At 32.9% G+C, this 17156-nt stretch overlaps 1 protein-coding gene across 4 annotated transcripts in view; it reads right to left on the bottom strand.

The window, feature by feature from the left end:
- LMBRD2 (LMBR1 domain containing 2) overlaps positions 1-17156 on the bottom strand; it is a 59030-nt gene that overhangs the window by 12482 nt on the left and 29392 nt on the right. For all 4 annotated transcript variants that reach the window (XM_056824547.1, XM_001365224.4, XM_007487453.3 and 1 more), the window contains exons 7-15: positions 16229-16303; positions 13295-13408; positions 12822-13005; positions 11176-11357; positions 9340-9473; positions 8070-8175; positions 7114-7211; positions 2139-2242; positions 367-413 (exon numbers count right to left, since the gene is read on the bottom strand). In XM_056824547.1, coding sequence (XP_056680525.1) covers positions 367-413; positions 2139-2242; positions 7114-7211; positions 8070-8175; positions 9340-9473; positions 11176-11357; positions 12822-13005; positions 13295-13408; positions 16229-16303 — 1044 coding nt within the window. The remainder of the gene's footprint in view (positions 1-366; positions 414-2138; positions 2243-7113; positions 7212-8069; positions 8176-9339; positions 9474-11175; positions 11358-12821; positions 13006-13294; positions 13409-16228; positions 16304-17156) is intronic.

The raw sequence follows: 17156 nt of genomic DNA on the forward strand, positions 1-17156 counted from the left end.
TAGTAAAGTAAATAGATATTGTAAAAAAATTTCCAATATATTTAGTGTGTAAGAAAGCATCAGTTTTTTAGAATGGGCTAAGCTACTCCTGGATCTATGAATATATACATAATTAAGTTTATTTTAAGTATTTTAATGGAGGTTCAAAAGGACCACTACATGAAAATTTTTGTTACCTGTGATAGTCACGTATAGTGGGAATGTAATTTTAAAAAATACATTTAATACACACACACACACACACACACACACACATATTTAAAACAAATCATTTTTATTTATTTGTATTATCCTTCCCATTTGGCCTCTTATTCTGCTTTTCATTTAAAAAATGAAAACTATAACAGTTTGAAATATTATACTTACTCTTCTTCGATTTTCACCTTCTTCTTGCCTTTGCCTTTTTCTCTTCTCTAGAGAAAGAAAAGTACCAATGTTAGAATAATACAGTTCAGTTAGGACTAATCAATCAAATGAGCAGATGGGGAATGATGTTTGACAGATGACCTACAGGGGTTCAGAATCACAGGTATTACCAGAATGAGAATATTCATTACTGAGTGGAAGGTGCCACTCCTCTTTGCAAAGGACAGAGATCAGCCTAGAGACAAATGAAGGGGCAGATGCTAGATGCTATTTCACTACTCTTCCTTCTGAAGGTTGAAGATTAGGTTAGAAAATACTCAGGGGACCTAAATGCTTAATCCAAACAGCAGAAATGGAAGTCCTAGTCCCCAGTGACTTTACTCTTCCCTTAAGGCACAGGAAAAACAGGAGATGGAAGGCTTGACGTCAAAGGAAAAGTTGTTCCTCTTTACACCAGAGGATCCCATACTCTGGCCGGGAGATCAGGTGAAGGAAGTTGCCTTGTACTGACACAGATGGGAGGTTTTTCTGCTATTCTCTAGTAGCATTCCCACAGGGAACACAAAAAGCAAGAAATGGATTTTGGTAGAATGTCCCCAAGACCCTAGGGAATTTCCTGATTTCTTTTCCTTGCTTGCAGCCTTTAGTTAGGAGAATAGATTTTTAATCTCCTTGCAGAACACTTTTACTTGAGCATAAGCATTAGTATATATTGTTAATTAAAGGTATTAATTATCTGAATCATTAGGTTCTCCATGATTCATTTCCACAAACGTTGAACCACAACTAGGACAGGACCTTTCTGTCTGATTTGTAGCCTAAACTTTGATGTTGTAGCCACGTATTAGAATTTGAGCTCCTTAAAAACAAGGGCTGTTTTGCATTTCTACTTGATATTATATTAACACTTAGGACAGTGCTTTCTACATAGTAAGCACTTAATTTTTATCCCTGAATGTGACTATGCATATATGCGTACATGCATGTGTACATGTGCATGTATGTGTATATATGAGATGTCCTGAAAGTCTAAGTAAAATTTTGAGCTGCATGCCATGGTGTGATCTGCATACATTAAAGAACTATATAAACAATAATGTCCTATATTAATGTGAATTATCATTTCAGGTCTAGAGTCAGGAGAATCTGGTTTCAAAGTTGACTTCAGATACTTCCTAGCTGGTCAAATCATTTAATTCCTATGCCTAGTCCTTGCCATTCTTTTGTCTTGGAATTGATACTAAGACAAGGTAAGGTTTGGTTTTTTTAAGCGAATTATCATTACTTTAATTAATGTTTGTAATGTAATTAGTAAATATCTGTTAAAGATGATAAGATATTGAAACAAAACATTCTATCAAAAGAAGATTTATTAAATAAATTAAAATGAAAAGATTACCCCCTAAATGTTAGGGTCTGATTAATCTCACATCTCTGAAAAGTGAATCTTATTTTAAGAAAAATATATCTAACTCCAAACAAATGAATGTTCATGATAACTTGTGCTATAGTACTGCTTAAAGGTAAATCTATAAAATAGCATTATTATATGTTTTTTTTTAATGTGTAGAATTCAATGCTTGGGATATGTTATATTCTCTATATGTAAAGTTTACATGCAGCTTTTAGTAAAGACAACAAATAATTTCATATGTAATATGAAACCTTGAATAAGATTCTAAAAGTTTCTCATCCACTTATATGTGTGAAATTTTAATTTTTGACTTGTCACAGTATTTTTTTCTTTAGCTTATTTTAAGTATAAATCTTACCTCGCCTAATTAACTCTTTTCCTTCATCAACTAAATCAGATGTCATATCATTATCTCCCATGAATTGTTGAAAACCTAGCAGATTTAGACAACGTGTTCCTAAACTGAAAAAAAAAAAGGGGGGGGTTAAGAGGAAGGAAATAAAACACAGATTAAATTTTTACTATAGTATAATCATATCATAAAGGTAGGCTTTAGTCATCAAGAAGAGCAAAATGGAAACTCTCATACGATCAAAATTACCCTTGCAAAAATTTTAAATCATCCATAAAATACAGTCCCTAAAAGTTTGGAGTTGTAAAGGGACTAAGGAGACAATCTGTCTCAGAAAGCAGAAGGATCTGAAATGGCTAGATGAGGTAAGATTTATATTTAAATAACTGAATGCAAATGTTATTATATTCAGTTAAGCTCCTGGAAGAGCTTCATACATAAATGTGATTATAGTATTTATTCTTCATGTTTCACCATGAGGCAAGAACAGAAACAAGGAAGTCAAAGGGAATACAGCAAAGGTCTTCTGAGGTAAAAATGCTGGAAGGCATCCCTCTTCTTTGGCCAAACCAGAATAAACAGAATTAATGTAGGTATAATGAGAATAAAATCCTAGAATCACTGATTATGAATGATATTCCTACTGAGAGGCAAGGAAAATTAAAACCACAGGGAATAAAGGAGAGCAGATTCCAGTTTCCCATCTCCCATCCTACCACACTGAGCTCAAAGAATAGCACTGGGTAGCATCCCCATTTACTTCTTTTTTTACTGAACTCCTACAACTAAATTGCTATACATCTGCAGATAATGCAACTCCACTAAAAATTATTTATGCAGATTAATTTGAATTCAAAATTTGGTCACTCTAGAGTGACCATATAAAGTAGTTTTACTATTTTTTTTAGCAAAGTTTTATGACAGGATAAAATACTTGAGCTTCTTTTCTTGTCTTTGATGTCAATAGGAGTAGTCCTACTCATAAAAGTTTCTTCTGACAACAACCACAACCTTCTACACCTTTTCATCCTATGTGATTCTTACCTAAATCTTTCAATAATGCCCCCCCCCCCTTTTTAAGCCCTCACCTTGTCAATCCTGTGTATTAGTTCTAAGGCAGAAAAACAGTACAGGCTGGGTAATGGGGGTTAAGAGACTTGTCCAGGGTCACACAACTAGGAAGTGTCTGAGGTCACATTTGAACCTATGACCTCCTGTCTCTAGATCTGGCTTTCAATACACTGCACCACCCAGCTGCCCTCAATAAGCCCTCTCTTGAGGTTCTATATACCCTATATACAGACATAAAAAGTACTAACTCTGGAGTCAAATTACCTGTGTTCAAATACAGATTCTGTCACTTACTACCTGTGAATACTGAGTCACTTTTTTGAGATGTAAAATTGGTAACTAGGGTCCCTTCCAACTCTAAATATGTTAAGTCAATGGTTCCAAAAGGAGTAAGAGCCATCATTCACTAAATACATGCAATTTGTTTAATTCTAAAAAACCTAAACATAAAATCAATAATTCATTCAGAGAATATACTAGCCCAGAAAACAAAAATATTTTAAGTATGTAAATATTTATACAGTTTATCTAATCCTTTTAAGAGCTGAAGACAACATTTCTATATCTTCCATACACTTGTGATATCCACAATGCCTACAACATCGACTCTTACCATTTTGGGGTCATTTTTGCCAATTTTCAAGTTGTGAAGTAAAACCTAAGCATTATTTTGATTTGCATTTCTCTTCTTGTTAGTGATTTGGAACATTTTTTCGCATGATTGTGAATACTTTGCATTTCTTTTGAGAACCATTTGCTTATATCCTTTGGCTACAATCTATCATGGAATGGAGATTCTGTTTATACACAGACACACACACACACACACATATATTTCTATATATTGTTGCTATACCTTAGATACCAAACCTTCATCAGAGTAAAATGGATACAAGAATTATTACTTATCTGACCACTTCTTTTATTGTAGATGAATTAATGTTATCTGTGCTGAAGCTTTTCAGGTTCAAATAATCTAAACTATCTGTTTTATCTTTTATAACTACCTTTATCTTTTCTTGGGTAAAGAATACAACTTCTATCTATAACTGAAAAGTTTTCTTTTAATGTCTGTTTTTATGACTTCTAATTTCTAACTTCTAATGATGTTTCTAATTTAATTCTTGTTATAGTAAAATCATTAATATTAAGATTATGTGTACATTTAGAATTTATTGTGGAATATGATGTAAGATGATGATCCAAGCCTAATTTGTACCAGACCATATTCCAGATTTCCCAGAAGTTTTCAATTTTTAAGAAAGAAGGCAATTTACATTTTGCACTTTATCAAATGTTGGATTATTGAATTCTATTGTTTCTGAATCTCATCTAGTTTGTTGCATTGATCTCTCTCTACTCTTTAACAAATATCAGGTAGTTTTGAGGACTGCTGCTTTATAATATAGTTTAAATATGGAGTTCTATCCCCACACAACCCTTTCTAAAAATTAAAAAAAAAATTTTTTTGATATTTGATATTTTTTGTTTTTCCAATTTGTTTACCAATATGCAGGGCATGAGTTAAAACCTGAGCACCGCTTTGATTTGAATTTCTCTTAGTAGTAATTTTCTATTTTTTAAGTATGGATTTTATTATTATTTTATAAAGTTCTGTGAAGTATTCCTTTAGTAATCTGCCTGGTGAAAAAAAGTATAAGCAACCTTAATATTAATGATCCCACAATAAAAAAAGGTTAGAAGGAAAATAGATCATTAGAGATTAGGAGCCTAAAGGACTATAAAATTATGCATATATCCTTCAGCCCAGCAAAGACCACTACAAGGTCTTTATCTCAAAGAGATTAAAAAAAAAAAGGAAAAGGACCTATATGTACCATATATATATATATAAATCAGCTCTTTTTGTGGTAGCAAAGAACTGGAAATTGAGGGAAAGCCCATCAACTGGGAAATGGCTGAATAAGTTATAGCACAAATGGGAAGGAACATTACTATTCTATAAGAAATGACAAGGATGATGCTTTCAGAAAAATCTAGAAATATTTCCATGAACTGTTGTAAAGTGAAGTGAAAAGAACAAGGAGAACACTGTACTAGTACTGTATAGTGTAAACCTTAAAATTTCCCAGACCCTACTTTATAAGATTGGATTAAGACCATTCCCCATTTGGGCAGTGAACTCTACTTAAGTAGGAATGTGAGAATTCTACTTTACCTACTTGGGTCTGCCCTAAGGGAAGATAAAGTTGTAAACTCTTTTCTGAACAATGAAAAGTACTTAAACCCATACTTTTCTTAAGCTAAGTACCTATAAAGGTCAAGCAATTTGTGAATTTACAAGGAACAAAGTTAGAACTGGAAAACATACTCAGAGCTTTCCTGGTGTGAATTACTCAAAAATCCACAATGGGCGGTCCTTTAGAAACATCTATAGTGATTGGTAGATGTAAGGACTTAGGGGAGGTGACAGAGAAGATTTTGCCCTTAAAAATAAGAGCTCAGGGAAGAGTTGGGAAGTCATTCTGAAACATTCAGATTGGAGAGACTCATTCTGAGGAGACTGATTCTGAAACATTCAGATGGAGGAGGGAGCTGGTGAAAGCAGCTGAGATGATGCTGGCCTGGTGTCAGTAGAAATCCTTACTTAGACAGATCTTGTGGTGAGTGTTAAAAAACTGACTGATTTCTCTTTTAAGACTCAGGTCTAAGCCATATTGGCTTGAGGCCCATCATACTTATTCCTTTCTTACTCTCTCTCTCCTTCTTTGATTACTCATTGTATTGTTAATTAAAAATCTCTATAAAACCCAATTGACTTGGGTATTTGAATAATTTGGAATATTTCCCTGGTGACCACCTTATATTTGATTTAAAACCCAAGACACTGTAGTGAAACATATTTCTGCTGTCAAATTTGCTCACCCTCTCTTATATCTATCACAATTTATATCTTCCACTATTTTAATCACTACAGTTTAAGACCTCAACCATTTTAAATCTCACAATAGTATATAGTAATATACTACATAGTATTAACAGTACTATATAATGATCAACTGAAATGACTTTATTATTCTCAGTAGCACAAAGATCCAAGACAAAAACAAAGGACTTATGATAAAAAATGCTATCCACCTCCAGAGAAAGAAATGAGAGTTTGAATGCAGATTAAAGCATACTTTGTTTGCTTGTTTGTTTTACAATCTGGCTAAAATGGACATGCTTTCAATCCTGCACATGCATAATCTCTAAAGAATCATTTGCTTCTCAAGGAACGGGGAGGAGGGAGAAAATTTAAAACTCAAAAACTTAAAAAATGAACACCAAAATAATTTTTATATACAAGTGATGAAAAAAATTAAAAGAAAAATACTACTTACCCCAAACTCCAGTTCCAAAACGGCAGAGTAACAAATCTTGCTAGATACCCCTAAGATATGTTTGAACTCACTTGAGAAACTCTGTCACCTTTCTCTATATCACTTTAACACTGTGATTTGTATTACCAAAAACAGAAATCAAGGACTATTTTAGAAATCTGGTTTCAAGATTAGCATTTGCATAACATATCAAAAAAATTTAACACAAGGGAGTTTCACTTCCTACATAAAGAAACCACCCTCAGTAGAATGTAATGCAAAGAGTTAGAATACAACTCTCTTTAATTAATCCTTAATTGATTAAGGCTCTCATAATCTGCATACCACTAGTGAAGAAGTAGGGGTAGGAGGCAAGAAAGAGTTGAGAAAAACTTAATTTTTAAAAAATAGACCTGTTGCTAGTAAGACTACAACCACATAGAAAGAGGGCTCTCCTTGTTGGGTCAGTCAGATTCTTTTCAACAGAAAAACTAGTGAATATCTTACTTACCAAGAAAAGTGAGGCATCCAAATTAGAGTAAAGGATACAAGGAAGAAAAATAATGTTCATGTTCTACTTTTCTTACCTAAAATAAGTAGCAATACAGAGAATAACAACCAGCATAGGATAATAAATATAGAATCCATCGGCAATAAAAGATAGTACTTTCATGGAACCCATAATCTGAAACAGAAGAAAATAATAAATTTAAATTTATAAGACTTTTCCCCTTGTTCATATTAAAAAGTCTATGTTGATCATCAACCAAAATATATCCATAAATATGCCTTTTAAATAAGAAGAAACAAATCATTAGGATCACAGATTTAGAATAGGAAGGAAGTTGGAGGTAATCTAAATACAACTTCTATGAAATACCAAGAAGATAGGTGACTTACCCATCACTACATAGCTACTTAAGTGGTAGAACTAGGATTTGAATTCAAGTACTTTGTTTCCAAATCCAGATTCTTTTCACTACATTAAGTTTCAATCTTATTTATTAGTTTGAATGTATAGACTTACAATGCCTTATCAAATATGGCTTGTCTTACATACTGTGACTAAGCTTCCTATTAGCCCTAGTATCTTATTTATATCAGATTTATAGGCCTATTATGAGGTTGCAATTCAAATGCAGTGAAAGGTTTCCTAGTCTGAGAAAGTATGCTAAGACTCCTTTTCATCCTCAATGGAGTGAACTCTGGAAGTAACAAAAACAATTAAAACTACAAAAATAATGCTTCACCACTTGCTTTGGACGTCAAGCAATTAAATTAAAAATTAAATTAAATTTTGTAATAACTATTTTAGAATTTAAAATATTAATCACTTGCTCAGAATTAGCAATTCCATAAACTATTTTTAAAAGTGTCGCAGCCAATATGAAAACATCAGAACCAAGAAACCAAAGATAAGCTTCTATATCACTAATGGCAAAAGAAATATATTTTAGTGTATCTTCTCATGTAAGCTATCAGCCAAGTATACCCTTCTAAATATTTTATTAAATCTGTAGCAGCATATATTCCATTTACTTACTGATGTATAAGCAGTTGGCTGAGTATTCTGGTGAGAAATTGTTGAATCCATGTGTGTCAAGCCCAAAAAATTTAGACACAAAGGGGGAGTTAAACGACAGAATAGCCTGCAAATGAGAGAGGCATTAAGCAAACTATATAAATAATAAATTCTTTAAAATAAAACTACAATATTAGGCAAACATACAAAATTTTAATAACTTGAAAACACTTTACTGACAAAATTTTCTATTACTAAGATGTCACTTTAACGTTCTTTTTAGATTCTATGTATTTTGGATTTTGAACATAAGCCACCCTTATTTATCTGGGAATCATCTTCAAAAAAGTTGGTAGTCAAAACTTCTAAAAGCTAACTGCTTTTGCTATCAGTTCTATTGTAATCCAAGGCCTGCTAAGATGGGGGGAGGTGCAGAGAAGGAAGAGAAGCTTCAGGAATGTAAACTTGTAATATCTGATTGTCCTGTCTACACTTCTTAACAGCAAAGCACCAGAGGAAATATTACTTACAGGCTACTTCTTGTTGAGTGCTGCACAAAAATGACCTTGGTAGTTATGGTAGTTTAAATCAAGGAACAAGGTATAGAAGGTTGGCAATTATAGGTAAAAAGAGTTGCTCCAACATCCAGTTATGTGCAGATTAAGTTGCACTTTATCAGATTCTCAGATCTGAGTAGTCTTTTTTTCTAAATCTTTCCTAATCCCCTTCTTCATGTATCAAAGAAATCTAAGCTAATATAAAGGTAATGGCAGCAAAGATCTTAAAGTTCATCGAGTTTGATTTCCTAGCCTATGAAGGAAGTTTGTCATAGCTGACAAGTTATCACCTGGTCTTTCCTTGAACACTGTTAAGTGAGAAGAAATTTTCCAAGTCCCAAAGCAGATCATTCCATTTGGAGATTATTGTCTTGGTTCTATTTGTAGGCATAGTTTAAGGTAAGAACCTTTCAATCCTCAACTTAATACAGTAAACAATTATAAAGCACTACCAAAACTGATTTTCGGTTTCCTGAGAAACCAAGTCATTCTAAATAGAACCTCAATTCAGACCAAATTATACCTCCGGCAGAGATATGATATTTTTGTAATGAATGTTCAAACTTATCTCCATCTTCTAGAGCAGTTACCATCACAAATTCCTCAATAGGAGTTTTCCCTACCAAATGATCCTTCCTCAGACTAACTCAGTTATTTGCAGACAATAATAAATAAGGAAGGTATGTATAAAAGGGAGGGATTTTTGTGGAAAATTTTAATCACCAGGTACTTACATGCCACTAAAGAGAAGACTGTAAGCATCAGTCTGGTGATGTGATGCTAAATAATAATAGTTAAATACACGGATCCTGAAGACAGTAGAATAAACACAGATACTTAAGAAGAAGATGGAAAGAAAACATGCAATCTGAAAGCAAAGGAAAAATTGAATTTATAAAATTGATTTAAATTACATAATCACAATATTAAGTTTTGCTTAATTGCCTTCAGGAAATGTACTCTGTAAGAGGTTTCACAATAATTTTAGCTGGGAAAACTCAAACTGTACCAATAAAAAAAAACAAAACAAAACAAAACATGAATTTAACTTAAAAAAAATTTTTTAAACCCTTACCTTCTATCTTAGAATCAATATTATAGGTTCTAAGGTAGAAGAGTGGTAAAGGCTAGACAATGGGGGTTAAGTGACTTGCCCAGGGTCTCATAGCTAAGAAGTGTCTGAGGACAGATTTGAACCAAGAACTCCTATCTCTAAGCCTGATTCTTAATCACTAAATCTAAATCTAAATCACTCAATTGCCCCCTAACTTCCATTTTATATGTAAGGTTATGTGTGTGTTTATATATATATGTGTGTGTATATAAATATATATATATCATATACAAAACACACACACACACACACACACACACACACACACACACACATATCACCCACAAATTAGATAAAAAGTCTTCTATGTAGTAGAAACTTTTAAAATTACTCCACACTACTCAGACAGTGCCTTAGGGGAAGATAAAGTTGCAAACTCCTTATTGAACAATGAAAAGTCCCTAACTCATACTTATAGTAAAGCTAGAACCTTAAGCTAGGTTTATTTTTAGATCTAATACAAAAAAAGGTGCTAAGTACCTATAAAGGTTAAATTAATCACTAAAAGGTCAAGCAACTTACAAAAGGCAAGCTTAACAAAAGATGTGTGAAGTACTAACAGGATTTTATTTAACAAAAGAAGGTGAGAACAAAAGAAGATAAGAACTAAGAATGGGCAGTCCTGGGGAAAAGTCTGTACTGTGATTGGTAGATGTGAAAATTTAGGGGAGGTGACCTAAGAGAAAATTTCTTTAAGAGGAGAAGTCAGTTGGGGAACTGATTTTAGTTTGAAGTTAGTTGAAGTGAGGACTGACTCACTCTCTCTCTCTCTCTCTCTCTCTCTCTCTCTCTCTCTCTCTCTCTCTCTCTCTCTCTCTCTCCTTCCCTTAATTCCTTTATTTATATTAATTAAAATCACCATAAATCCCCAGCTGACTTGGGTATTTTTCATATTTTGGAATTTCCCATGGTGACCACTTATTTACATTTTAAGTCAAAACACTAAAATTATCTTTACAGTTTGGCCAAAACCTTTACAGTTTTGGCATTTACAGTTTTCAACAATCAAAGTAGCATTATTATAGATTTTTAAACCAGTATACATCTTTAACTAAGAAATTAAAGTTAATTCAATCAGGAAAAAATCTATTCATAATAATAAAGCTTTGTATTTAGCTATCAAAATAAATAGAGGTTCTTATTTCTTTGGTGACTCCTCATAGAAATACTAGAAGGTCAAAGTGTGGAAAAACTATTAAGTAAATTTTAGCTTAAATGTTTTTGATGCTCTGCATACTATCTAGGAACACTGTGAATTACTCATAACTTATTCTCAAATAACATATTAGCAGCCTTCTTCCATTTCACTATTATTTGATGAAAGAGAAAACAAATGTTATTTAAGGGATAGCACAGTTATTGTGAAGAAAGTGCTTTGCAAACCTTAAAAGTGCTATATAAGTGAGTTACTATTATATACTGATATACACTGGTATATGATAGATGACAAACTGACCTCGATATATATATAATTGTATGTTTTTTCTGCCAGTTGTATGAAGACTGCAAATAGGGATAAGACAGGTTTAGTGCTAAAGAATGTACATTCTGACCACACGACAATCACAGAGAAGATGGCCAAAACAACAGCAAGTATCCTGTAAAACCAGGGCCTCAAGAGACATTCCCAGTACCACTCTGAAAGACAAAAGAAAATTAAACAGTTAGAAGAGCCTATAAAAAGAAAAAAATGCCATAATTTCACTTAGTTTTCTGAGCTCGAACAAAGTGTACCACATAGGTCACAAAGATCATAGAAAGAAAGAACAAGAAGGCACAACCCTCTCACTTGCCAAAGAGGCTATGGAGAAACAGACACACCTCAACTTAGCATTGAGGATGATAACTAAAGATTCCAAGAACACTTCCCTGGTGAGGGATTAACTGTGGTAGAAAAAAAAAGGATGAGTAGCAACTCAATTTTTGAGGAAATCTTCTCTTTCCCTCCCCCAAATTCAAAAGTGAGATGGCCTAGATTTTAACAATTCTGTGTTCATGTGGTCTTAAGGATTTATAAAGTTTTGACGTGACAGTTTATACAAAGGAAATAATATAGCACATTAATTGAAAATATTATTCAAATATTCAATAGACAGATGACTGCCTAGAATGCCATTATAAAAAACAAAGACAGAAAGATCTGAGTTTGTTTTGGATGTTAATTCTGTAAATCTTATGATGTGCATGACAAAGAAAAATCCATATAAGTTTACACCATTTAGCTAAATAGCTAAAGAAGAAACTACAGTCAAGAAAAAATTATTTTCTGGTCAAACAACATAGATTTCCATTCTCCAAACTGAGAACACTCTAAAAAATTTGTTTTTAATCAGTTAATGCAAAAGTTCATTTCTCGACCAGAAATGATAATATTTATTTACATGTGGGAGTGAGAGTAGGGTTGCAGAGGGAGTGTGGGCATTAGAGGGGAGTAGCACTGTGTACAGTGGCAAGAATTGGAGCATGTGGTAAAAAATGATAAATAGGCAAGCTGTATCACTGCAGGTCCTAAAATTATATCACTCTACTTTATAGGCTAGGAGAAGAAAAAAAAATCCCAAACAATTGAATCAATTGCATCAAGTATCTTTTTTTTTAAATAAACACTTACCTTCTATCTTAGAATTTAATACTAAGTATCTGTTCCAGGGAGGAGAGTGGCAAGGGCTAGGCAATTAGGGTTAAGTGATTTGCCCATAGTCATATGGCTAGAAAGCCTGAGGCCAAGGATCCGACCCCAGCACCTCCCAAATCTAGGCAAGGCTCTTTATGCATTGAGCCAACTAGCTGCCCCTGCATCAAATCTTAATTATTGGCATTATAGCTAATATGTTACAAAGAAGACGTTTGGAATATTTGGGAATATTTCCATACACAGAGCTAGAAATGTAATGCAGATTAGGATGAATAAATGAAGAATAATGTGTCAGTTGTGAGGGTATTGGGTTTAGCACTGATGATGACTTATAGCATAATATGAATGGAAATAATTGTCAAATAGGAGTAATTAAACTACATACATCATTGAGAAAAATATATGCATTAAGAGCACAAAAAAAAGGAAGTTAAAATTAACTTTGAAATTTACAATTTAACCCATACCAACTGTTGGACTATAAAAATACTGGATAAATCTGTTTTCTGGCTCTTGTGGTTGAAAAGTATGAACAAACTGACGAGTAGCACTGGTTTCATTTTTTGCCACATCTTCAAGATAAAATGCTTGTTCCAAAAGAATTCGCCACTGTACTTGTGTACGACGGTGTCTCTGAACTGAATAAATGACCTAGATGAGAAAATATGGAGTAACAGTTAAACTTAATGAACTTTAATAATTATAAGGAATGTCTAACTCAAAAATTGTTGGGAAGATTATTTTTTAAAATGGTATGTGAAGATAAGAGTGGAGATGGCATTTAAGCAAATCTTGTAGAACACATAAATGTTTAACCAGTGACATGGACAAAAGACAAGGGCAAAATAAAATCAAACTTATGAATCACACTTAACTAAAAATCCATTTGTGGGCAATAGCTAAAATCTTTAATAAAAGAAATAGTTAAAAAAAATTTTACCTGTTTATGCAATTTAACCAAACTTTTCTCACTTGGGTAAGTATTATGTTTTTCATCAAAGTCTTCATAGTCATCCATGTTCCTACCCATTTTTTCCTGGTATTCTGTAGGACACTATTAGGAATATATATGCATATATATTTTAAAATAATGAGCACTTTTGCATATACAGAATACAAGTTTTTCAATTTAATGAAAAAATCTCCAATTTTTCATCATAGCTAACTTTCTCAAAACTTTTGCTTCCTGATTTCTATTTTGGATTCCATTCAATTCAATAAACTTTTATTATGCAAAACTAAGCATGGAGGGTATATGGGGAAAAGTATCAGCTTCTGTTCTCAAGTTTCTCATTCATTGTAACGTTGAAGAATTTGATAGGTAGGTAACTAAATGAAGGCAAGACTGAGAGAATGAGGATGGAGAAATATTCAAGTCAAAGAAAATTTTGAAAGATGAATAATACTTTTAGCTGCTGAGGGACAGGGGAGTATCAGGGAGGGTCTAAGACTATGTTGGCAAAAGTATGGCATGTATGCTGGAGGGGGACTGCTCTGCCCCCCTTTCCAGGCAGGCTTCCCTCCACTCATATGCAGCATGAGGGTTGTAGTTTGGGCACTTTATCTCTAAAAAGTTCACCATCACTGATCTAAAATGACTGATACTTTAGGGGAATGTTGAATTCAAAGTGTCAGCAGGTCACCAAGGAAGAGATGAGCAATAGGCAGTTAGAAACGCAAGGCTGGAATTCAGGAGACAAATTAGGACAGATACAGTTATGAGAATTATCTGTATAGAAGTAAATAACAATTCATGGGAATAGACATGATCTTGGAAAAGGACAATGAACTAGAAAAGAAGATCCAAGAATAGTAGTAATGTGTTAAGTAGAACAACCAAGAGACAATGAAGTCAAGGGAGAAGTTAGATAAGAAGAAATGGTTATTCAAATTCTACAGAAAACCAAAAAAATCAAGGCAGATGAGGACTAAGAAAAGGCCATCCAATTTAGTAATCAAGAAGCTATTATTTCTGACCTCTGAAAAGAGTCCCATAAGTCAGAACATTAGAGTGAATAAGTATGAAAGTGGAAGCAATGACAAAATGAAGGACTCTTGTCTAGGATCATAGGATCATAGATTTATGGTTAGGAGGGACCACTGAGGTCATCCAGGCCAATTGCTCTCATTTTACAATTAAGGAAAGTAGAGGCCCAAAGGGGTTAAAAAAATAAGTCCAAAGGCACAAAGGCTAAGCAGATTCAAACCCAGCTTCTATGATTCCAATATAAAAAATATTGAAGTAATTATTATAAATTCAATATTAATAATGAAGACATGGAAAAAGAGTGGATTATGGAGGACTATTTAAGGGACCACAGAAATAAGCAATAGGCATTAGAGAAGTAACAAAGAAGTAAGTAGTGAATGAAGATGGAAAGGAATGAGGGGAAATGATGGGCAAGTGCCTGAAGGAAAAAAAGAGCTTAGATTCCAGAGTTCAAAGAGAGGTATTAATCTTGACTGGGACAAAGGTCAACTTTCCTTCTATGGCAGAAACAAAGCAGAAGATAATTGGTGTGAAGATTAAATTTAACTCTCCCCTGACTGTGAAAATGAAATTCATTAATTCTCCACTGATTATGAAAATGAAATTAACTCTTCTGTCCATTTTTAGATTTAATCACCAAAAGTGTAAACACCCTACACTTAAAGTTAAGTGGGGAGATCTGCCCATTTTTAAATTTAATCACCAAAGGTTTAAACACTACATTCACAGTCAAATGGAGAGGTCTGTGACCCATGAGTGAGATAGTGGGTGACAAATCAGAATCAAACTGACTGTCCCCTGGGCAGTCCTAAAGCAAAGCTTCAACTGTGATTGGCAGACATAAAATTAGGGGAAGGTACAGAAAGTGACACAAAAGAAAGATTAATCATGATCTTCATATGTATGTTTCTAAGTTTGGAGATTTAAAGATTAATTACAAAGCTAGCTAGCAAGGTCAAAAACTTGAAAATGTAAGTATGTGGAGAATCAAACATATTGATTATTTAATCATGAGTATCCAGGTATATTACCTCTGAATGGTTCGTTTCCAACAATAATAAGAGTAATTTAGAAGGTACTTAATAAATCAACTAATTCATCAAGTTAAGTGACCATGGAGATGTGTTCAACAGATAGAAACAATGGAGACTTAGGATATTTATAAGAAAAGAAATAGCTAGTTAAGTCATGTGACCATCTTTCATCTTTACCAAAGCCAACATAACTGTACAAGTTATAAGACAGTGAGCTTAGGATATGGGAGAGAGAAAAGAGCATGCCACTAAATAGGTATATTGAAGATATATTTGGTAAATTTTTAGAACTATCCAAATACACTTGCTCAATACTGAAGCAAAGTATTTCTTGCTACCCTTTCACTCTTTCATTCATTCCATGCTATATATTTTATGTGCACTGGGAGCTAACAGAGGAGTAACTGAGTAATCAAACACTTTTAGAATTAAATCAAAGAGATGATTTTTTAAAAAGAGAGATATATTTTTAGTAAGCAAGTATAAGGGCATTATAAGGGGCATACTCACTATCTCTTTGTGGCACAATTCTACTACTTAGCTTACAGTAATGAGAAAATATTTTTTGTAAAGCATATTATAACAAAAGGAAAATTTTCATGTGGAAACAACTAAAAAGAAATTCAACTAAGCTGCATTCTTTCAGAATTTATTAAAAGAAGAGGAAAAGGATATACTTCTTTTGTTCTCTAGTACCTGTGGTTAAGGTTGGCTATCTAAAATCACAATCAGGGCAATAAAAACAAGTTTTTGAAAAAATTTTTAGAAAAGTTAGTTATGAAAAATCTTAAAATACATATGAAGAAAGTACATAAAACAGATAGTATCAAAGATATAACTGTCTAATTACCTTTTTTAATATTGTATCAACACATTTTCTCAAAGGGTGGTTATACTTTATGCTTTCATTCACTTTTCGAACTTCCTGTAAAATAAGAAAAATACAAATGTTTCCATTTCTTTAGAATACTAGGTTAAACTAAAGGCAGAGTACAGAGGGATATTTATGCAAACTGGTGGATGATATACATGCATTTATTTCTCATGTCAATTTATTATTTTTTCTATTACCATACTTGTTTCAGACTCTATGCTTTGAAACCTTAGTTTCCATCAGCTTTTTATAATACAAAAGAAAAAATTATTTTTGCTGAGTGTCATTACTGCTTGAAAAACATAGACCAAAAATGAAAACCCATTAAGAATTTTAATATGCAAGTCTCTTATTGCACCTTTATATTTTAAATTCATTGCCTTTCATATGATCAAACATGAGCTCAGAAAAGCTTGCATTTGCCAGAACTAACACAAAAAGATAAAAATACAATAAAGAAGTTACATTGCACAATATTTTCAAGGAACCTTTGAATAGCCTCTATTCACAATGTGGAACTATGTTTCCTAATGCGGTAAAATCATCCCAATTACCTACATGATCAATTATTAAATAACTTCAAATATCCAGACCATCTAAGAATATTTCAAGTGATTTTTTTTAAATCTGAGCAATAAAAACACATATCAAAGTCCATTTCCTAAATTGCATACATCTAACTAATAAGAGAAAACTAATCTAGAAGTTTTGAAAGATCCAAGTTTTGTTCATAGGAAACCAAATATTGTTGTGTTTTAGCATATTAATGGATAATTGGTTATATTGCTTGATAAATAGTATGAACTACTTCTACTAAACAATCTAAAAAAAATTTGTGATCCCATCTAGTGCCCCATAACTATGTTTCTCGCCCACAGACCTACATAAGGTTTAATCTCACAAG

This window comes from Monodelphis domestica, chromosome 3 (genome assembly GCF_027887165.1).
Source record: "Monodelphis domestica isolate mMonDom1 chromosome 3, mMonDom1.pri, whole genome shotgun sequence".
NCBI classification, from domain to species: Eukaryota; Metazoa; Chordata; class Mammalia; order Didelphimorphia; family Didelphidae; genus Monodelphis; species Monodelphis domestica.